The sequence below is a fragment of the Rhipicephalus microplus genome, chromosome 3, assembly GCF_043290135.1.
Source record: "Rhipicephalus microplus isolate Deutch F79 chromosome 3, USDA_Rmic, whole genome shotgun sequence".
Taxonomy (NCBI): Eukaryota; Metazoa; Arthropoda; class Arachnida; order Ixodida; family Ixodidae; genus Rhipicephalus; species Rhipicephalus microplus.
The window spans coordinates 252336197-252356888 of NC_134702.1; the positions used below are offsets into that span (position 1 = coordinate 252336197).

Here is a 20692-nt window from a genome sequence, read left to right on the forward strand (position 1 = left end):
TATCCGGCGCTTGCCAAGTAGTGTTGGTTTAGAAGTAAAGAGAATGCATTGCGACGAATCGGGAACAATGCTTGCACATTGCCGCAGATAGATAACACAGTGAGAGTAATGTGGTTTTTCTAAATTTGTGACGTAAACATTCGTGGATGAGTGCAGCTCTGAATCTTTCTCGCAATATATTGTGACCTTTAGTAATTTACACTGAGAAATGTCGCCATGTGTGTAGGCACGCGAGTTTTTAACTCTAAGTCGTGAACCAATATTATAGGCAATGTGTATTTAGATGATAGAGATAAAATATTTCAGGCTTGTTACAATTCCCATTACAGCTAATTCACAAAGTTACTACGGATATAATTTTTCCTCGCACGTAATATCGGTCTGCTGAGTACAAAGCAAGCATGTATGCTAAAGGAACAGAGTTATGAGGCGAGTTCTTGCAGGTTGTAGAGGCACAGTTTTAAGAAATTAAGTTTAGGCACGTATTGTACGTTTTTGTCATTTGTACATCGTTGTTGGTTCTCATACAGTGCACAAAGCAGCTGCTCAACTCTGAGCACTATCTCGTTTTCGCAGAGACATGTCGATAGATATTGAGCAGCCTCTTGCAAGCATGCACGCTTGAAATCAATTGGTGGCGCATGATGAGAAGCTGTGCAAATGCTGGATCAATAAAGCTCCCATCTATTACACACTTGTTGTTGTGTCAAATTTTACAGTATACTTATTCTTGGAAGCTGAAGTTGTTTTCTCCCTGCTACTTTTAGAGGTATGGGTTTCAAAAACGTACTATCTCGCACTGTAGATATAGATAACTCAAGGTCATGTACGTTATAACTGCCTCATCCATTTCTTAGAACTTTTAATGACATTAGTGTGCAGAATTTTTCGTCGTAGTGCTAGGCCCTATGGCTATGATGAATAGTTCAAACAAAAGCAGATGTGCTCAAAGAAATCTGGGGCAATTCTCTGCTACATGGGAAAAACATCATCACAACCAATGAACACAATCTTGCTCATCACGACAACATTTACATGCTTGGTTATGCAGTGTTGCATGTGCTCATCAGCTCTACATTTATTATTTAAAGGAGTGCAGCTGGTAAGCTGTCTTACAAGGCACAACTGATTGTCGGAAAGCATGTTTATACCTCTCACTGCTGGAATGTTTATTTTGTTGTACCATCGATGATTTCGGACGATTCACAAGCAAACCATGATATGAATATAACTGATACAGGAGTGGGCAAATTTTGATCGATTCTGGTTGCCAGGGGTGAAAACGAATGACATTGTTGCCTTGCAGGAAACAAGACTGCTTGTCGGAATATTTGCTCCTACACGTCGCATTCAAACATTTTTACATTTTCAAGCTTCGCTCTTCCGTTTGATTTACGTGCACCAATGAAAATCATTTCAGTGCCATACACGAGAAATTCAGAAATTGCGCAGCACGATTCCAGAAGTGCAGGCAAAGTGCGATATCACAAGCGAATGACAAGGTGTCGAATAGGTTGAAACTTTCTTCTGTTCGCTTTTTAAAATTAGGCGTAAATATCTTGCCAAAAATAATGCGGGTACGAAACCTGCGTCTAAATGCAGTGTTGTCTGCTCAGCTGTGCGTATGGCTGCACCAAGCCGGCGCCATTAGTGTAGGAGGAGCAAAAAAGCCATGAATTAGTTTTAGTATTGTACCTCTTCTGCATATTTTGAAACAAATAGCGCGGTTTATGTCACCAATGCTGGACCACTAAACGATTGGGAAGCACAGTGCCTTGTAAAATGAGTATGTAGTGCAGGCGAATGAAACCGACTCTTAAGCACACGAGCGCCTTGGCATTTCAACCCATTGAAATGTGGCCACTTTGTCTGGGATGAAACCTGTGTCGTTGAGCTCAGCAGCGCCAGATACTGTAACGAATGTACAATGTCGTGCTTATATTTCACAGGTATTTAGGTGTAGATTCCATAACACGGTAGACAGCCAATGCTTTTGATCATATAAACGCACCTCTCCGCGAGATGTGCGGCAAAACTTTCACAATTACGGCACTGCAAGTGTGAGCATCGAGATAACCTGTTGTAGCGGACGTTCATATTTTTCAACGTGCTCGCAGAGTAGACATTCAGAGGTAGTCATTCCCTCGTTGTATAGCATTCTGGAAAAGCAAGTAACAACCTCAGGTAATGCTAAGCATATTCATTGCGTATGAAATTGTCCAAAGTAAACAAATGACCTCAGATTAGTAGTGAATTATAGTCTGTTATACATACACGTAATGGTACCTCATAACGCATGTTGTTGCACTCGGGATTGCTTATTCACAAGGAATGTAATGTAGCATTTACCTTATCTACTGCACACAGCTGCTTCTATGTCAGGTAGGCAAAGAAGCTGAGGTAGAAAAAGAAATGTAATGTTGGTGCCAATTTTTTGTCACATTAGTCACACTAAAGCGAAATCACACTCACGGTTACGCGCTGCTTTTTAGGTGCGACTGCGGTAAACTATATATTCGTAGGCTTTTCGCTAATATATGAGCTTGCTACGAAGACGCATGCGAGCCGAGAGTTATGTACTTGCCTTTTTACACCGCAACAGTCTGGTTTGCTTTACTGGCGATAAAGTCTTAGAATTGAATATTGAGTCAGTAATTCGCTCACACATGAAGCCACGCCACAAGTAACGCTAGTTTTCAACGTGCCGCCTTGCAGAATACAAGACTGCTAGTCGGAACAATTGCTCCAACAGCTCGAATTCAAAGTGTTTTTATGCAATGATGTGCCGCCAGTGTATGGCACATTAAAAAATTATATTTCAATGTCCATTCATCGTGCGACACTTACAAAAAGTAATCGGAAAAACTACATAAGTTGAAATAAAAAAACGCGGCTCAGAAAGCAACCATCCTTGAAAAAATAACTAAGGGGACCCTAAAGCTTTCCCATAGAAGTTTAACATGCTGGAATATCTTATTCTTAATGCATTCTTAAAACACTTAATGCATGGAACCTTTTCGAGCTTGCTATGCACTCAATACGTTTCCTAAAGGAAACAGGTGGAGTAGCGTGTGTGCCTTTTCTAGGGTGTGATGGCTTTCAACCACGAAGCCACTACAATACCCACATGTTTAAACACTCGCTGGCAATGGGCGCTCATACCATGTAATATTACTGCAATATGTAATGTTGTATTGTTAAGCATGTATACTGGACGCGTGTGTTTGTAAAGCATGAAAGCTACTTTCGCTGAACTTTCAAATAAATGAAGTGATTTGCACTGTATTTTAAAGCATACGCATGGCTGTGTTGTAGAGGATCCACTTGCCACGCAAATGAATATGGTTTGGTCCAAACTTTTACCTAAGATTTTTTTATCATTTATTTCAATTGCATCGTTTTCAATTTTTCGTTCACGCTTAAGATTATGATTTTTCCCTCACAATGAACGACGCCGACGCTGACGCCGGAATTTCTGCCAAACGAGACGTTTAATGCTACCGCGATGAAACTGTAGTGGCTGTTTAGTCACCGGCTTGTAATTCTCAGGCTTCAAACGGGTGCTCAAGCGATAAAAGCTTCAACGTTTGCTTCGTTCCCCTGAAGTCAGCTGAATGCACTTAGTGAAAGCATTTGAACGAGCCAAAGTAAACGGAAAGAGAGTATGTTGGCCAGCAGTGGCTCTAAATCTTCATAGCACAACGAAACAGCGCGAGACCCATGCGAATGCACCGCGAGCCGTGACCTGCCATCCCTGCATTTGGCAGGGATGGCAGGTCACGGCAGTATATATTTTAAAATGAGGATGATGTCGATATGCTGCAGATATCTACGAGTCAGCTGGATGGAGCAACAACTATGACGAAACAATATTGACGTGACACATGGCTCGGCCAAACTGCTTAGTATAAGAAAAACGTTTTTGTTAAGGTGTACCATTATCCAAATATTTAGTATTAGATTATGTTAAACATAGGAATTCGTCCCCGATGAGGGCGCCCCTACTAGAAAGTGCAATAGCTTGAATGGCGACGCCTATGTGATACGTAACGCAGATGTCACTAGATCGACTACGGCTGTTCTAAGCCGGAATGCGCCACGGTTGATCTTTTCGACCTCTAAGGGTGATCAGAAGAATTGGTAGTTTCCAGGCACGGCCGCCTGGATCAAGCTCGCGCGGCGGCGTTCCTCCGGCCGTCTCATTCGGACGAAGGAGGCGTAAATGCAGAAGAGGGCGTGACCGCTCCGTTCGCCGCATAGCGGCGTGTTTCTACTACCCATCCTTTACTGTCTATGCGGGATGGTTTGCGGAGCTTGAATATGTCGCTTTATAGAAACCGAAAACTGCGGGTCAGCTTTGCACCTTATATCTCCTAACTCCAAACCACCTCAAATAAAACAAACAGAAGAATTCATGGTGGCTGCCACTATATTCTTTCTTTTCTTCGTACCCAAGCTGTGGTCGGGATCATAGTGACCGATGCGAACACATCCGTGAGCCAGTTTTCAATAAAATTTCAGTGCCCTCCTGGGCAGCACATCAGTGGAAAGTACACAGGAAGGCGTACTCACCCGAATGGTTTAATAAAAAAAATTGTTAACCGCTTCCACAAGAGGTAAACGATCCGAAAGATAGCTGAAGCTGCATCGTGGATGTTGGCGGAGATACCTTGGGATACTGAGGCCTTCAATGCGCAAGCTTACCTGCTTTACTCGTAGACAACTCACAGGCAATAGTGCATCGGTGCTACTTTCCGGAAAGGCGGCAAAAGTAGTTCTGATTCTTAAACCCGGTAAACTCGCAAATGTGCTGTCATCCTTTTGACGAGTAAGCTTAATCAACTGCATTAGCAAAGTCATGTAGAAATTCGTACAACAGCGACTGCAGTGGTGAATAGAAGTCAGTTTGGATTTCCTAACCAATTATCTGATTTTCGTCCACGTGGCAGTGCTTTAGACTCTGTTTCAGACCTTGTCACTCATGCGGAGCAGGAGAGGACATTCGGACGAATGGCCATTGCAGCTTTCATAGACATTAGGCATGCCTTTGACACAGACAGCCACGTACTTGTATTGTACATCCTATATAGTCCAGGAATGAAGGGAGCCCCGCCGCGGTGGTCTAGTGGCTAAGGTACTCGGCTGCTGACCCGCAGGTCGCGGGCTCGATTCCCGGCTGCGGTGGCTGCATTTCCGATGGAGGCGGAAATGTTGTAGGCCCGTGTGCTCAGATTTGGGCGCACGTTAAAGAACCCCAGGTGGTCAAAATTTCCGGAGCCCTCCATTACGGCGTCTCTCATAATCATATGGTGGTTTTGGGACGTTGAACCCCACAAATCAATCAGGTATGAAGGGACGCCTACTTCGTTGGATTTCAGATTTCCTAACTGACCGAACTGTATTCGTGGCGACAAGCACTGACAGCAGCACGCCACGAAGCCTCAAAGCAGGTGTACCTCAAGGAAGTGTATTAAACCGTATGCTATTTACAATAGTAATGCACCGACAGCCGACCCTATTACCGTCATCAGTACATATTTTAATGTACACAGACGATATATGCATGTGGTCGTCAGGGCATGAAAGCCGGGAAGTACAGGATCTGCTTCAAGAAAGCATAGATATAACGGTGCGCTTTCTGACAGAATGCGGCATGAACGTGTCAGTAGAGAAATCAGCGGTGTTGCCTTTTAACAGAAACCGTCATAACCAGCTCAGCCTCTCGGTCAACCAGACTGTAGCATCTGTTGTGCGCAAGCATTGTTTTCTTGGCAAAACATTGGACCGTATGATAACCTGGGGACCTCACGTTTCCAACACTGAAGAGCGGGTTAACCAGACACTCAATGTTCTTCGATGTATTACAGGAGCTAAAAAGGGTGGTAAATCAGAATCACTCGTGATGGTTAATAGGGCTCTAGTTCGGCAAGTCATCGCATATGCATTACCAGTGATGCAAAGTATGTCTCCGACAAAGTAGCGTAGACTAAGCAACATCGTAGCCCGCAGTCTTCGTATTTGCCTGGGCTTACCGCGCTCTACTCACAGTCGCCTTGTAATCACAGAACGTCTTCACATTCAAGAACTCTGCCGCCACTTCCTCCACTTATCGCAAAGGCACTATGCCTATGCGCTTCGTGAAAAACTTATTCAAAGAAACGGGCGAACTGGTGACACCTTGCGAGCTCATGAGGCGGCACTTTAACAAGCACAATACTATTTGGGTCCAGACGTAAATTTTCCTCCTTGGCAGCTTGCTTCACCTCCTGTCACTTTGGACATCAAAGGGATAGAAAAAAATTCTCGTTACACTACCTTGAAGCCCAATTTCTCACATTTCAACAGGTGTGCAATAATCAAGACCATTTCACTTTTTTTTTTCACGGATGGCTCTACAACGGACGAACGCTCGACTGCGGCTTTTCGTACACCCGCGTATGAAATCTAAAATGATCACCAACTTTGCAGAGATACATCGTCTACAGCAACGGCGATTTTTGCTATATTACAAGCTTCAAAATTTATTGTTGAAAGCCAGAAAAGGAATAACCGGGTAATAGACTCCGACTCCAAAGGAGCACTGCAAATGATTAAGGATTTTTATTTTCATATAAATGATAGCATCATTCATGAAATATTAAGAACAATTACCATCGGTTATTTCGACGGCCACAAGATATGTTTTCAGTGGCTTCCAAGTCACGTAAGAGGGATAGGAAACAAAATTGCTGAGAAATTAGCCACAGCACCACACAAAAAAGATCACTTGACACCAGCGACCGTATATTTCTCATAAAGCAAGAAGGTTTTTTCTGAACTGTGCCACAAATTATGCAAGGACGCTTGGTTTGACGAAAGTACAAAGTCTTCACTCTTATGGCAAATAGATCCGTCTCTGCGACTTTTCCCTAAAAAAATCGACAGACCGTTTCACACACTACTGCACCGTCTACTATTAGGTGTTTCATACACACCTCACTTCGTATGCCACATAAAAAAAGAACATTCCTCACTGCGACAACTCGGATCATGTCGATACATCGGAGGAGCATATTCTTATTGAGTGTCTGCAATATTATCAACAACGTGCTGAACTGAGGGATCGCTTGGATTGACTCGACAGAAGACCATTGACGATCCAAAAAATTCTTGGACCGTTGCAACATTCCGACAATCAAAGGCGCGTAGAGAGCACCCTCCGTGATTTTTTAATGAACATAAATCTCATTAACTTTCTTTATTTCATACTATATCTTACCTTTATTCGTACGGACTCAATCGGCAATGTGATCCCGATATATGAACAGTGCTATGACCACACGTACTGTGCTCACTCATGCCCTATAAGCCATATATATATATATATATATATATATATATATATATATATATATATATATATATATATATATATATATATATATATATATATATATATATATATATATATATATATATATATATATATATATATATATATATAGTGCCTTTTATTACGTTTCTTTATATTTTATTCCTAATTTTTCTTGTTTGTGCGTTTATCCTGTACAATGCTGTCGTGATGTTGGAATAGCCGGCTACAGCGTAGCTTACCCTTCTATATTCTGCCAAATATAAAGAAAAAATAAAGCTCACGCCACAATTTTGTTTACTTGTATCTTTTGCTGCATTGTTGGAGCTCATATTGTCTTAACTTTGAAAATTCAGTGTCGAAAGCGTTCTCTCCCCTTTGTTTTTGGTGATGTGACTTTGTGTTTACGAGATGTGTTTTTTATATGCAAAACTATTTACTGTAGAACCAGTGAATGAGTCGCATGGTCGGAGGGAAAAGAATTAAAGTATCGCGAAATGCAACATCCTCGCATTGAAAGGCTGCACAGAATTGGAGTAACTCGCGGAAACAACGCACGCCCCGTGCATGAAGTTACTGGACTTCAAGGGAAAATACAAGTGCTCCGGCATTCACCCAATTTCAACGGCACTGGCTACAGAGAATTTTTCGGATCGCAGCCCCACCGCAGTGTTCTAGTGGCTAAGATACTCAGCTGCTGACCCGCAGGTCACGGCACCGAATCCTGGCTGTGGGGGCTGCAGTTTTGACGTAGGCGAGAGCTCTGCAGGTCCATGTGCTCAAAATTGAGTGTGCGTTAGAGAACCCCAGGTGGTCGAAATTTCCGGAGCCCTTCACTACGGCGTCTTTCGTGATCATGTGGTGGTTTCGGAACGTTAAACCGCGCATATCTATCTATCTATCTATCTATCTATCTATCTATCTATCTATCTATCTATCTATCTATCTATCTATCTATCTATCTATCTATCTATCTATCTATCTATCTATCTATCTATCTATCTATCTATCTATCTATCTATCTATCTATCTATCTATCGATCTGTCTGTCTGTCTGTCTGTCTGTCTGTCTGTCTGTCTGTCTGTCTGTCTGTCTGTCTGTCTAGCCGCCAACGACTTGTCGTGGGCGGCTAGTTCATGCATTCCTTGATAATTCTTCATAATGTGGCCACTTAAACTAGTACATTTAGTTAGCACAGTCTTGCTCTACTCGTACCTCGCATAATATCCATCTTTTGCGGCTCATTTTAGAATCTATTTGTACAAATGTAGCTACTTTCCTTGAACGATTGACCGTTGGAATGACCAATTTTTGTCTGCGCTTTGCATGTGATGTTATCGCCACTTCTGCGTTAGCCCATGATGGATTTCAGTATGTACAAAAAGTGAATCAAATAATAATTGTTTGCAGGTCTGTGAACTTCGGTGCTCTCGGGACAATCTTGGGCCACTATATGACGCTCGGATTAAGTGCTCGCGGTAAGACATGCAACCGCACAAGAGTTACAATTAGACTCCTGATAAATACGCCAACAGAATTGAGACAACATTACAAATGAATCAACGAAATGAACAAGCAGGATTACGAACAGTATGCCTAGTATAAGTATGCCCTAGAGACACTAAAATATAATTTTTGTCACCTCAAATGCACAACTAAGGAAAACTACTTGTGGCTAAAAATGGTCTAATCTGTCAGAATGCAACATATCGAAGACAAGATTAGAACTAAAACAGAAAATAATGTTTATCAATGGACCAAAAAATTGTATTTTCGGAAACTATGAGCGCTGGCTGTCTGATATGTTTATTCTACATTCACATTCGATAGTACGTACTTGTACATCGATAAGCGCAATATATTTTAAGGTTAAAGTCAAAACGACAACTTATTTTGTAATAACCTAAAAAATTGATTCGGTTTTATGTGGACACTGATATATTAAATAGCGTAATGTTAAAACATCATAAGTTCTTTTTGCAGGCGCTTACTACAACTACAAAGGCAACCTGGACGAATGGTGGACGCCAAAGATGCGCCGTGCGTACGCGTCCGGTGCCACATGTTTCCGCAATCAAGCAGACTGGTTTGTGAATCCTGCCACAGGCCAAGTGGTAGGCTGGTGCTTTTGTTGTCTGTCCATAGTGTCCATATTGCAGAATACGTATACGAAATTAGCGCGTTCGTTGTATGCTCGACCACCTCGCCATACCTTGAATACCATCTTCCCGTGTTTGGACCACCATGATCCCTGCATATCCGAGATCATCTGTCGGGCAGAAGAAGCTAGACGCCTTGCTTATTTGCGCACTCTTGCTTCGCAAGATCGCTCGAAGGCACATTTTGACCACCGACGCCGACACGTGACGTACAATCGCGGCGACCTAGTGTTGCTCTGGACACCAACTAGAAAACGCGGTTTGAGCGAGAAACTGCTAGCGCACTATGCGGGACCTTATCTTGTTGTAGACCGTATCAGTGATTTAGTTTACCGCATAGCGCGTCTCCATTCAAACGGCCGACGGTCTGCAAAAACGGAACTTGTACATGTTGCACGTTTGAAGCGCTTTATTCCTCGAGAGACTGTTTGACTCGCCCAGTGGGCTTCGTCTGCGCGGAGGGAAGTGGTACCACATGTGTAATTTAGGTATGTGCAGCTGTGTAGCGGGGAACATGGTGGTAGCACAAGAAGAGGACGTTCGGTTGGTGGAAGAGCTCGCTGCTTCACGTTCACTGCAGTATACCGTCGAGTCGACGTTACGTCTGCTTCGAATAAACCCTTCGTAGACGTAACAATATTTTCAAGTTAATTTCGGGCAAACACAGGCACTCGGATAAGGTTGGATGCGTCATAATATATTTTTCACACTCTCTCTTTCGAACAGTATATAACAACCAGTTATACCCCCGTCGACTGTACCAATAATTTCCCTTTCATTGTCATGCTTTTATATAAACACACTGCAGTGATGGTCTTCGCCATATTTCAAAAAAAAAAACGAGGCTGGTGGTCCCAACCCAACGGTGCGATTCGCGATTTCAAGTGAGCGCTCTCCTCTTAGCAGCCGCGCCTGGAAATGGCACAAACAGGGGAGGTATTCTCGTGGTTTCCAATCCTTGGACATGTCCAAGTCAGCCTCCCTTGATTGGTTGGAGCGCGCCACCTGTGCCCGGTCTTTCTTTTGCAATGTCATTTTGCCGCCACCCAGCTTTCACAATGCTTGACACAAATGAGAAAGACGGAATGCATTTCCCCACGTGAAATGCATTCCCAGGGATACGCTTATAGACACACATCTCTGGGGCGTGCATAGTTTGTACTGACGTGAGCCCTTGAATGAGATTTTACGCGTCCACCCGCGTGACGCCCCTGAAGGTCGGTATGCCTTTCCTGCATCGCTCGTCAAACACATCAACTGGTTCATACGCATGTGCACCCTTATCTAGATTGTTTAGGAGTGCTGTTACTCTACATTTGTTGGTTTTGCCGTGCCCTCGGCGATGTTGTGCTATACTGATTGATGTTTGGTCTACAGTGATATTATTGTTGACATCGGGAGACGTTGAGGTGAATCCCAGGCCGCCGATAGAACAGATGTTGCAGACTATTATGGACAACCAGGCTAAATCAGACGGCAGGCTGAATGCTATTACAGAGGAAATCTCGGCCCTGAACAGCAAAACAGACCGACTATCTGATATTCTTGAAGTAGTCCAGGAAATGAAAGATAAAATTGATTATCTCGAAAAGACGATAACGTGCCAGGCTGAGCGATTAATAGATTTAGAAAATAGGAGCAGAAGAAATAATCTTCTAGTTTTTGGTGTTGAAGAGCAGCACAAAGAATATGAGGCTGATTTGAGGAAAGTTGTTGTGAATGAAATATTTCGAAAGCGTCTGGGCATTGAAGTAAAGTCGATAGAGAGAATCCACCGAATCGGGAGAAAAGACGCAGCAAGATGCCGACCCACAATAATGAAATTTTATGACAGCCGGGAAAAGGAAAGTGTGCTGCATCATTGCAAAAAGCTGAAAGGAAGTTCTATCAGCATCAGCAACGATTATGCGCAGGAAACTGCCGCAGTTCGCAAAAAACTGTGGAAGAGTGCTGCTGCGGACAGAGCAAATGGCAAAAAGACAACTCTGCTTGGTGACAAGATTAAAATAGACGAGCAACTTTATGCGTGAGACACAGTGCAAAATGAGCGTTTTCCGTATCAGTACCGCCCATACAAAAGCCATGGAAGCACAAGTTCTAAACCCGGCTCATCGCGGCATTCGACAAGGAATAAGCCACCTCAAGCATAGCTACGCTTGATTCTTTTGAATGCTCATAGTATCGTTAATAAAATCACTGACCTGGAATACATATTGCTGTCAGAGAGTCCCCATGTCGTGTTATTAACGGAAACTTGGTTAAGCACTTGCATTAGCAGTGATTGTATTACACCTCCAGGGTATAGCATGTTCAGATGGGACAGAGATGCACGCGGTGGGGGCGTTGCTATTATTGTAAACGATTGTTGTCGGGCCATAATTGTGAACAGCGATATGTCCGAGTCAGTGTGGTGTAAAATAACTTTTGAAAACATTACGTACCTCATTTGTGTAGTTTACAGACCACCAGCGACTCCACCTGAATTTTTAGATGAGCCTAATGAATTTCTTTGCACTCATGCCAACAGTACTACTCGTCTAATATTGGCTGGTGACTTCAACTTGGGAACCATTGATTGGGAGGCTTTGTCTGGTCAACATACTGAGATAATGAGTGCAAATAAGCTACTAGAGATTGCCTTCTTTCACAATTTAGGACAGATTGTTAACGATTACACAAGGGTAACACCCGAATCACGATCATTATTAGATTTGGTCTTTTTGTCCAGCAGGATTGAAGATTATAGCCTGTCAATTCAGGAAGGTATATCTGATCATAAGATGATTTCGGTGAACATACTGCCATTGTCGAGCAAGCCTTCTGATGACTTAGGGTCTAACGATTGTTGGTCAAAGATTACGAGCGAGCGGATGATACTTCGAACTTAGATTACTTAGAACAATCATTTAATGAATTTGAAATTGCCTTCCACTCAGAGACAGTCGAGGAATTGTGGGAGCGCTTTGAATGCATCATTGCTACTTGCACGGACAGATTTGTACGAAATCGTTATACAAGAAAGAAACAGCAAAATCCATGGATAACTTGCGATATTGTTCACATGAAACGCAGAATAAAAAGACTACGCAGGCAGCCAAAGAAGTCAACTGAACTATCACAGGCACGCAGTAGACTAAAAACAGCATTATCAGAAGCAAAAAGAAAGTTCTTCAATGAGACGCTGGGAAACTTCCTTAAAAGCTCGCCCACCAAATTATGGCGTTTTTTGGGAGCAAACAAATCAAAAATAGACCAGATAAGTATAGAAGATGCTCCTGTGGCAGATGCACAAAGGATAGCAGATGGTTTCAACGAGTTTTTCCATTCAGTCTTTAATAGAGATGCACAAAGTTCCGTCGCAGACGAGATAAACTATTCCTGCGCATGCCCCATGGAGCCTCTTTCGTTTCATCAGGAGGGCGTGTTTGAACAACTGTAGAACTTAGATCCAAAGAAAGCCTGTGGCCCCGACGGAATACCAACGGTATTTTTAAAGCGATACGCCGAGTGGGTGTCTTTCTATCTGGTAATTATTTTTGAACAATCCTTACGTAGCCATTCCGTTCCACAAGATTGGCGTTGCGCTGCTGTTATACCCGTGTTTAAAAGTGGAAATTGTATGCATCCAAACAACTATCGCCCTGTATCCTTAACCTCTGTATGCTACAAGGTCATGGAGCGCTCAATCGCTAAACATATTATTCATTTTCTGCAAACAAATAAGCTGCTTTGCGCCACTCAGCATGGCTTCAGAAGGGGCCTATCCACGGTGACACAACTTATCGAAACGGTTCACGACTTTGCGCGGGCTTTGGATGAACACCAACAAACTGATGTAATTTGCATCGATTTTAAAAATGCGTTTGACAAGGTTTCACATGGTAAGCTGCTTTATAAGCTGCGTCAAATTGGTATCAGTAATGATGTTTTAAAATGGATAGAAGATTATCTAACAGGGCGGAGGCAAGTAGTGCGAGTTAATAATTCTGTGTCAAGCTTTTTGGATGTACTTTTCGGGGTACCACAGGGCTCGGTGCTAGGCCCTTTATTGTTTTTAGTTTATATCAATGATGTAGCCACAGTTGTTCAGCCGCCAGTGGTCTTGAGACTGTTTGCAGATGACTTTTGAATTTATGCTCCAGTTAACTGTGAAAACGACCAGGAAAAAATTAACCAGTGTCTCGAGGATCTCCATACCTGGTGTGAAAAATGGGATATGGAAATTAACTATGCCAAAACCACTTTTGCGAATATTACCCGAAAGAAAAACGTTCTTGATTTCCAGTATCGTATGGGAAGTGCAATTTCGACAAATGTTTCTAATTTTCGATATCTAGACGTTGTGATATCGAATAACCTAAATTGGTGCAGCAACGTTGAAAATGTGTGTTCTTCCTCGTACAAAAAGCTGTGTTTTCTTCGAGTAAAACTACAAAACGCAACCAAAAATGTCAAACTGATGGCATATAAAACTTTTATTCGGCCTGTTTTGGAGTATGCTGCCGTAATTTGGAGTCCCCACCAAAAAGGCCTAATAAATGAGCTGGAAAGAATCCAAAGACTTGCAGCCAGGTTCATATGTTCAAGATACAAAAAAAACAGACTCAGTTACGGAGATGCTAAAAACATGTAAATTGGACCTGCTTGAAATTAGGCGACAGAGGAACAGAATAAAATTATTATTTCAGATTCTCCAGGGTCAAATAAATATTGATAAAAGTATGTACATACGGGAACCTGGTAGAATTAGCAGAAGAATAAACCGTAGTGCAACCAATAGAACAATTGTCACCCGCACAAACGTCTTTCGGTATTCGTTTTTCCCCAATGTTATCAAAAACTGGAATGCGCTACCTGCACATATTGCTGAGTGCACGCATGCAAGGGCTTTTGAACATCTGCTTGACAATTATACGTTAGCTAAAATTCGTTGGATGATGTGTTGATGTTTTGCTTTCCTTTTGTCATGCCAATGTTGATGTTTTTTTGTTATTGTTGACAGTTGACATTACTTGAGCGTTATTATTACTTTTATGTACTCCCTCCCTGTAATGACCCACAAATGTGGGTTAACAGTATGCTCAAATAAATAAATAAAATAAACATTTCGTTTACTGGGTGTCTTTTTACGCTGGGAATGTGATGGCGGGTCTGGTGCGCCATAACGTAACGACTCACCGTTACCTAGCATAAGTGATTGTGCTCCGGCGAATGGGACATGTCCAAGGAGTGAACACCTTGAGAACAGCTTCCTGAGTCAACCTTAAAATTAGATATGTTATCGCAAGGAGCGCATTGAGAAACGGCTGCATAGCTCCGTTACTTTCACTATGCCGCACGCGCGGAACCCTAAAAAGACAGCGATGTCCAAAGACCAGTGCTGTGTGCCGCAATGCATGCAGGCTTGGTATTTCGACGAAAATGTGTTAAACGTACCATTCGATGACTTCCCGAAAGGGACAGATGGCGCACTACGGAGAACGATGTAGATCATAAATTTACGCATTGGGCAGGAGGGCAGAGATGCAACGGTGGTTTCTTCTAATTCCTTCGTTCGTAAAGACTTCATTTTACTTAAAGAGTTCAATATTTTTATGTTGTTTTCATTTTTGTCAATATGCGTACTTTTAAAAAAGCGGGTTTTGAATTCATTCATATGAGCGAGCGCTTTAGGAAACTTGGCGCGGTATGTGTGTGAGTATATTTTTCTCGTATGCTTGTTTTATGTGCGAGTCGTTGTGCTACCCATTCTCAAAGTAGGCAGATGTTCTCCCCTCCCGTGCTCAAATGTTTTAATGCGCATGTGTGTATATACACGCGTACAAACATTCGTGCGAACACATTAAGGTTAGGAGTACCTAACTGAAAAAAAAAATTCTCGCCACGCCCCTGTCAATCACGTTCGTTTCTTACACGTGAACCGTACAAGTGAAACCTGAAATATATTTATTATGCATATACGCATAGTATGTATGTCCATGCCCCACCGCGGTGGTCTAGTGGCTAAGGTACTCGGCTGCTGACCCGCAGGGTGCGGGTTCGAATCCCGGCTGCGGCGGCTGCATTTTCGATGGAGGCGGAAATGTTGTAGGCCCGTGTGCTCAGATTTGGGTGCACGTTAAAGAACCCCAGGTGGTCTAAATTTCCGGAGCCCTCCACTACGGCGTCTCTCATAATCATATAGTGGTTTTGGGACGTTAAACCCCACATATCAATCAATGTATGTCCGTGCTTGCTCTGTGGTGCCTGCATGCAATGCTGCGTTCCAGTCTTGGTTTGCCAGCTAGCAAGATATTTAGATGAATGTGCAAAAAGTGATTGTTTCTACTTTTGGAGCTTTCGACGTAAGGGCGCATAGCTTGGTTACTCTCGGACTCAATGCGACGCAAGTTATCTTACAACAGACTCGTTTTTGAGTGATGCACTCATCACCAGTCCACTGAATGGTTTATCATAGTTTATATCGTGAGACATAACGTGCTTAATTAAAAGCAGATTCACTCGGAGTAGTTATATATTTCTTTCATCGTTGTTTCACGGCTGACATTCGTATAGTGTACAGTGGAGTTCAACCACTCTGTACCTAATGTTGTGCGTATTTAGCATGATTGTACATACTCAATAATGTTCGTGCATGTGTAGCGTGTGCACATACACTTCCCTCGACCATCAAATACTGCCAACATCAATAAGCGAGTGTTCAGAAGCACAGAACCTTATTTATTTGAAACCTGATAACGTTCGTCAGCGAATGGAAAGAAAGGAGCACTGCGATTACAAGCAAAACAACGTTTTGTTCCATATCAAAATACACTGACCCAGATTAAGGCCTGTTCCGTAGTCAAATGAACGGCATGCGTATTTAGATTTTTACGTGACATCCGAACTCAATCAGATACATGCCACACTAGTCGAAGTGCACAGTTGCCAAGAAAACTGCAAAGGCAGTACAGCGCCCGTAGCAGTGCAGCAAGGCTGCATGCAAGCGCTTGCACCTTTCGAAGATGCCAGCTTAACGCGTTAATTTCTTTTCGGTAACTTAGTAACGTACTCTTTCAAAATCCGAAGCTTTAATGAGTACCGCATTTGCGTTATCATCTTTGGTGTCACGTCAACCATCACTTTTTTCATTCGTAGGGGCCATTTTTGGAGCCTGCCCTGACGAATTCTTTTCTGGGCGTCACCGGTAGAGTTAGCGACAGAAACAGATGGAACACTACGCTTTTGCGTTGACTATCACCGACTGCACAAGATAACGAAGAAACACGTACACTCTCTCCCCTGAATAGATGATGCCCTCGACCGGCTCCACACTGCCAAATACTTTTCTTCGATGAATCTCAAGACAGGCTATTGGCAGATCGAAGTAGACGAGATAGACCGAGCAAAGACTGCGTTTATGAAATTAGATAGCCTTTTCGAGCTCAAGGTCTTGCCCTTCGGTCTTTTCTCGGCACCTGCGACTTTTCAACGGGTTATGGACACAGTGCTGGCAGGATTGAAGTGGCAGACTTGCCTCGTTTGCTTGGACGACGTCTTCGTGTTTTCTTCAAGCTTTGTCGAGCACCGTCGGCATCTTGAAGCTGTACTTCAAGCCATCAAAATTTCCGGACTCACCCCGAAACCAGAAAAGTGCTGCGGGTACAAGAAACTTTTGTTCTTGGGCCATGTCTTAAGCGAGTTTTGAGTGAGACCTGACCTGCAGAAGACAGCCGCCATCACTGCTTTTCCGCCGCCCGCTGACAAGAAATCAGGGCGCCTAATACAGGCACTTTGACAGAAACTTTGCCCGAATCGCCGAGCCACTCACTCACCTTACGAGAACTGACGTCGAGTTCAAGTGGGAAACCCCGCAGGAGAAAGAGTTTGGGGAACTCGAACGACGCCTACAGATGCCTCTTATACTCGCGCATTCGAACGAAAACGCCGACACAGAAGTGCACCCTGATGCAAGCAGGGACTCGGCACCGTCCTTGTGCAAAAAAGTGATGGACTGGAAAGGGCTATTAGTTACGCTAGCCAGTCACTATTTAAGGTATAAAGTAATTGTTCCGCCACAGAAAAGGAGTGCCTTGCCTTCATCTGGGTGAAATCAAAGTTTCGTCCTTACCTCTACGGCAGGCCCTTCAAAGTTGTGAGTGACTATCACGCATTGTTTTGGCTAGCTACCATGAAGTTCACTTCAGTTCGCTTTGCCCGATAGAGCCTGAAAATTCAACAATACTACATTACCATCATTCACAAGTCAGGCGGAAAACTCCGACGGCGACGGCCTGTCGCGAGCCCTCATCGGCGCACCACTGCCTGAAGATCTAAATGACGACTGCTTCTTAGGAAAGATAACTGCCAACGACTTTGCAGAACGCCAGCGGGCTGACCCAGAACTTAGGAGCCTAACCGAATGCTTCGAAGTCTGGACTTTCATTGTTCCGAAGGTATTCAATTGGGCATTTACGTCGTTTTCGCTGCGAAACGGTGTGCTCGAAAAGAACTTTTCGCCGCTTGGAGCCAAGTACCCTTTTGTGGTGCCTTCAGCTCGGTGATCAGATCCTCCAGGCCCTGCACCATGATCCAACGGCAGGACATCTTGGTGTTTTCCGCACGCTCACGAATATACCAGAAAGGTACTACTGGCCACGCCTTACCGCTGACGTCGCTTTTTACACGTGGACGTGCCGGGACTATCAGCCACGCAAGACACCACCGACATGGCCAGCAGGCTTTCTTGAGCCGATCGAACCACCTCGCCGCCTGTCCGAACACATTGGGATGGACCTAGCAGGGCCGTTTCCAACGTTGAATTCAGGAAACAAATGGATCGTCGTAGCAACAGACTACCTCACCCGCTACGCCGAAAAAAGGCCCTACTTGAAGGTTGCCCCGAAGAAGTAGCCAAGTTCTTCGTTTAGAACATCTTCCTTCGTCATGGTGCTTCAGAGATTGTCATCACCGATAGAGGTATGGCCTTTACCGCTGATTTGACTCAAGCGATCTTGACTCAGTGAAGACACCGCTGCTCTACCACCCACACCCCACCGACAAATGATCTCATCGAGCGGCTGAACAAGACAATCACTGACATGCTGGCTATGTACGTCGACGTCGAATACAAGATGTGGGACACCATCCTTCTGTACGTGACTTTCGTATACAGAACGGCCGTGCAGGAGACGACGCGAATGCAACCGTACAAGTTGGTATACGAGATGAACCTGGCAACGACGTTCGACGCAATGCTGCCAACGTCGCTGAAGATGAAAACCTCAACCTCAACCTCCATCTTCAACGCGCTGAAGAAGCTTGTCAACTCGTCCAACTGTTTACGACGAATTAGGAGATGACCGACCGCCGCCGTTACAATCTTCGGCGGAGCTTCGTGGAATATCAGCCCGGTGAACGTGTTTGGGTATAAACGCAGATACGCAGACGTGGACTCGGTGAAAAACTACCGTGACGGTAATTCTGACCATAGAGTGTAGTACGACATCTCAATGAGTCGACAGTGAGGTTGTCCCCGACGACATTACGAACTCTCAACAGCACCGATGGCGACCTGAAGTCGTCCATGTGGCGCGCCTCAACCCGTTTCATAAGTGTTAACGAGCTGAAAGAGTGTATTTTGTTGTTAATAATATTATTGCTGTATCGTGCTTGATTATTTGTACTTTTTCGCGTTATTATTGTACTTTCATCTTCTGGTAAAGCAAAGGGACGATGATTTTTTATAGAGGGCCAATTCCTAGTTCTATCCTCAAGTTTTCTGACCTCCTCAATATGCAGTGCAAGATTCTCAGCTTAAACCGCACCTACAGTGTTCGAGAAGCCTCAGGACTCCAGTAGATCATTTTATTGAGATTACGCCTGCTTTGTAAGCATTTCAGATTATTCTGAAATCCAGCCGCCAGCGAAAACACTAGAATGTTCGATGTCGAGTGTATAAATGCCGACACGCTTCGCCACTTGTCAGTTGATCGACGCCCGACGCATCATTCACCGCTGTCAGGGCGAGACAACTTTACGTGCCGGGCACAGGTTCACCCAAACAAACAGCTTGATCTGACCATCCAGTCTCCTACCTTTAGCTACGTCAGGACCCTACGACATCCTCCACAAAACTCTTGTTTTGGCCTCGATCGGCACTCGGATGGCCTGTGACCAAATTTTTTCTCAAATAGAAAGCAGCGAACTGAATATCTTTCAAAAAACCTGTTGCTTTTTTTTCGTATTGTTCTTACCTTCTGTTTTCTCGAGGGACACTAGTAGATTTGGTTGTCTCTGAGGTCTCTGAGCTAAAATTACTAGAAGCCACGGCCATGTCTTCCAGATTGATGTAGCTCGTTTCGTGCCAGAAAAGCGCCAACCGCTGATGACAGTTGCTTCGAAACTCTATTGTTACTATTATGTTATGAAGAGCCGAATATTCTTTTTTGGTTTCGAACACTTTCACCCAACAATGCAAAAAACACCTAGTTCTCACTGTTTGCCCATTTCCCCGTTCTGTGGCTTAGCTTATCGAAACTTCTCCCAATACCGTTCTGTCTTAAAATGGAAACGCTGGAGCGACGCCACTTTGGCTTTACATAATTTAAAATATCCTCTAGTGAAAGTTTTCCGAGCATCTTTAAGGATTATCACTGAAGCATAAACTTAGACCCGTTGCCCATTAGTGTAAGGGTCAATCTTCGCCAGTGGAGACTCTCCCAAACCTCTTTAATTAGCTGTCTAGTTTGTCCCGGCTTTCACTGATTCCCGGTATCAAGTTGTTTGGAGTCAGACTGCATGAAGCAACTCTTTTTGTGCAGAAACGTCTCTACGCTGCTACCCGCACCATCAGCAAGACTGAGACTTATTCTTAGGTTCGGATTCTTCATTGCCAGCTGCTCTTTCTTAGGGCACCTCTGCCGTTTGATGAGTTTTAAATGCGAATGCATTTCTTAGTCGGGCTATGCCAGGCGTCCGGTGTTGTCTGCAAGCCTGCAGGTGTCATCTTTCCACTTTCATTCCCCCCTGCAATAAAAACAGCTGCGGGCGCGCGCACGTAAACCCACACCTAACAACCGGAGCAGCTGGTGCAGGCAGAGTAGCTGAGAGTGAGTGCAGAGGAAGAGCCCGCTCTCACGTGTGAGGGTGCTCGCATCGCGAGAGCTAGGTAGTGCTTCAGCGTGTGTGGAGGCAGTTTAA

General features: G+C 43.9%; 1 protein-coding gene across 1 annotated transcript in view; it reads left to right on the top strand.

Annotated features, from left to right (window-relative positions):
* Positions 1-20367, top strand: part of LOC142803192 (neprilysin-1-like) — a 182731-nt gene extending 162364 nt beyond the window's left edge. The window contains exons 7-9 of the mRNA XM_075888285.1: positions 8763-8830; positions 9336-9466; positions 20314-20367. Of these exons, the coding sequence (XP_075744400.1) occupies positions 8763-8830; positions 9336-9466; positions 20314-20367 (253 nt within the window). The remainder of the gene's footprint in view (positions 1-8762; positions 8831-9335; positions 9467-20313) is intronic.
* Positions 20368-20692: the final 325 nt, after the last annotated feature.